Below are 2,824 nucleotides of genomic sequence, written 5' to 3'. Positions count from 1 at the left end.
GAAAATGTGCCCCAATACAACCGTAACGAGGCCCAGTAGAGCACGGAGGCTGGAAACGCACGGCACTCGCAAAACTGAAAATTCACCCCTGGGGGGTGGGGCTGGGAAGGGCACCCCGGAGACCCCCCCGGGAGCATAATATGTTCTTTTGCGGGCATTTCGGGTAAGACCATACTTGGCCGAATGCACCATATCCCGTCCGATTTGTGAAGTTAAAAGCGGCCACAGGTCTCGTTAGTACGGCGATCAGTGATGGCGCTGGAACCCGGGGCGCCGTACCCTCCTCAACTTTTTTTTGCCACCATCTTGGGGTAGGTGCCGCGACCCTCTGAAGTGAATCACGGCTCGCCCTTGGCAATGAGGGCTGTCTTATCGCGGCGCCCGGCTTACGCGCCTCCATCTCCCAGGGAAAAGCCAAACATGCCTCACACATTGTCGTGGTGGGGCAGGCGGTGGGGTCCCAACAAACCAAAATGCCCATGGGACACGATGTTCTTATGGGGGAAAGTGTTCTTATTATACTTGTTTTTCCTTTTCTGCATTTCCCATGGTTTTCCTTTTCACACCACACATGGCGGTAGCGGAACGCCTTGTCATCACCATAGCGGAATTTGCCTTTATCATGAGGGTGTGGTGAATCCCCCTTGTTCTTTGTTCACGGTGCGGGCCATCCAACAGCACCTTTTATTCGGTGGGACGCGGCACCATGTCATGAGGGGAACGGGGAAGGGTGATCTTTGCGGAATACCTTTCAAACCCATCTCACTCAGCGTTGAAGTTGGGAAAGCAAGAGTTTTCCACTATGCCCAACCCCACTCATTTTATAAGTGAAACACCCCAGGGAGCCACCCCACCCCTCTTCTTCTTGTTGCGCACAAGACGCTGTGACAAGTTGGCCGCCCGCCTTGGGTTGTGGGGGTTGTGTTCTCTCTCCTCTCCCTTCTTGGGGTGAGGGATAAAAAAAAAGAAAAGGGCAAAACCCGACAACGAGCCTCGAGCATTGCGCACGTAGACTGGTTGCCGGGTTTCTTCCTTTTTTTTTTCTCATCCTCACTCTTCTTTTTCTCTCAAGTTCAAAGACCCTGAGCATGATATTTCAGGCCTCAAGGTCCAGCGCCTCGGGACGTAAAGTGCCCCTCGAGCCCCGCCGAAGCAAAGCATGCCGCTTACACACAAACCCCACAGAGGCCACAGTGGAGTGGTCCAGCAACACAAAATGTCCTTCCCACTCACAGTGCACACACACACACACACACAATGACAGTCTCACATGCTCATGTCAGAGAGGCACTGCGGCACTCACTAAAATGTACACTAAGTCACACACCTACAGAGGGGAAGAGAAAAACACAAGAGCAGCAGAGGAAGAACAACTACAGGGCACCAACAGCAGAAGCAACCGTCATGGCATACCCGCAGGCGAAGCACAGCACAACGGCCAACACACACATCACAGGGCTCATCGTCATTATTCCTCTTCTTATTCTTGTTCTACTTGTTGTCTTCCATGACACTTGAGTTCACAGGTCTATGCAGGGAGTGTGGAAAACGGGGAAAAAGGAGAGAGAGTGCATACAGGACACATATACTCACAGTGAGAGAGAGAAGCAGCTGCAACAGCAGAGTACAGTAATAGAAAAGGAATAGTCCCTTTGCAAGATGACGCAGACCCCCCAAAAACAGTATATACAGAAAAAAAAAGTACACAAATCCAAAACAAAAAAGGTCAAATCCCAATACCCCAGTTGTACAACATTGTGGGGTTCAGCAATCACAGGTATAAACGTATTCGTGATATATATGTGTGGTCAGTGAGCAGATAAGCACAGGGCATGCGCACACGACCAAAAACGAGAAATTTAATGAGAGAAAGGTAAAAAAAAAAGTGCAAAATAAAAAAAAGAGGAAGTTCAATACAATTAAAATAAACCTCCAAATGTGAAGTAAATTACTTTATTTGACCACGGGAGTAGCACATATATATTGGCGGAATTATTATTATAAGTGTTTCCGTCAATCAAACGAATTCCTCTCAGCACACCGTTTTACAATACCAACGCAGCCACAATCAGCAGAGGTGCCGCAGCGCGCATCCACACAGGGCTGAAACTGCTGTCAGCATTACCCGGCTTCTGCTCGGTGGGTGCTTCGGTTGAAGGAGATGGAGTGTTGGTTGGTGCTTCTGTGTTAGTGCTGTCGGGGCTCTGTGGAGTAGTGGTTGTTGAATCAGCATTGTCATTCCCTTCTGGTGCTTGTCCATCTTCTGTTGCAGGAGGTTGTGGCACCTTCTGTTTTGCCTTCAGAGATTCTAACACCTCCGAACAAGTTTCCCCATTAATACGTACAGCAGAATTATCAGCAGAATCATTCGCACAGTGCTTGTTGTAAATGTCTTGTGTAACTTCTCCGAAGACAACAACAATACGCTCCTCCTGGGTACTACTAGCAGGAGGTTGCTGGGTGGGTTCTTGTTCACCGGTTGCCCCGTTGGCTGTTGTGCTACTTGATGCTTCTTGACCATCTGGTGTAACTTGCGATGTGGAGTCAGCGCCACCTCCACTTACAGTTGGCTTTTGATTACCTGCACCTTTCCCATTCTCTTTCCTCTCGGACCTCACAAAGTCGGGACCATAGAGACCTAAAAGTGCATTTTCAGCACGAACCTCGCATAGTTTCTTGAAATCCACACACAGAGTCCCAGTTTTGTTTGTCTTGCATGGATGTTCCACACTTTTATTAGCGCGACGTAAAAGTGGATTATTCCTATCCGTACACTCCACCTCCACCACAGTACTGACTTGGGAAGCAGTTTCAACAGCAGCAG

The 2,824-nt window shown here is 49.1% G+C and overlaps 4 protein-coding genes across 4 annotated transcripts; 2 read left to right on the top strand and 2 right to left on the bottom strand.

Annotated features, from left to right (window-relative positions):
- Positions 1–82: 82 nt before the first annotated feature.
- TM35_000521240 (uncharacterized protein) lies at positions 83–481 on the bottom strand (the record flags this gene model as incomplete). Its single annotated transcript, XM_029030666.1, has 1 exon — positions 83–481. One exon carries the CDS (start codon positions 479–481, stop codon positions 83–85), a length of 399 nt encoding a protein of 132 aa, XP_028878046.1.
- An 8-nt stretch (positions 482–489) lies between these two features.
- Positions 490–831, top strand: TM35_000521230 (uncharacterized protein; the record flags this gene model as incomplete). The annotated part of the gene is made up of 1 exon (XM_029030665.1): positions 490–831. One exon carries the CDS (start codon positions 490–492, stop codon positions 829–831), a length of 342 nt encoding a protein of 113 aa, XP_028878045.1.
- Positions 832–1,088: 257 nt separating this feature from the next.
- Positions 1,089–1,511, top strand: TM35_000521220 (uncharacterized protein; the record flags this gene model as incomplete). Its single annotated transcript, XM_029030664.1, has 1 exon — positions 1,089–1,511. The coding sequence occupies one exon, from the start codon at positions 1,089–1,091 to the stop codon at positions 1,509–1,511; it is 423 nt and encodes a 140-aa protein (XP_028878044.1).
- Positions 1,512–2,045: 534 nt separating this feature from the next.
- Positions 2,046–2,822, bottom strand: TM35_000521210 (uncharacterized protein; the record flags this gene model as incomplete). Its single annotated transcript, XM_029030663.1, has 1 exon — positions 2,046–2,822. A coding segment is annotated over one exon (777 nt), but the record flags the coding sequence as incomplete, so codon positions are not given.
- Positions 2,823–2,824: the final 2 nt, after the last annotated feature.

This window comes from Trypanosoma theileri, assembly GCF_002087225.1.
Source record: "Trypanosoma theileri isolate Edinburgh chromosome Unknown TM35_Tth_52_V1, whole genome shotgun sequence".
NCBI classification, from domain to species: Eukaryota; Euglenozoa; class Kinetoplastea; order Trypanosomatida; family Trypanosomatidae; genus Trypanosoma; species Trypanosoma theileri.
Note: the sequence above shows the minus strand (reverse complement) of the source record. Positions and strands in the feature narration are given on the sequence as shown.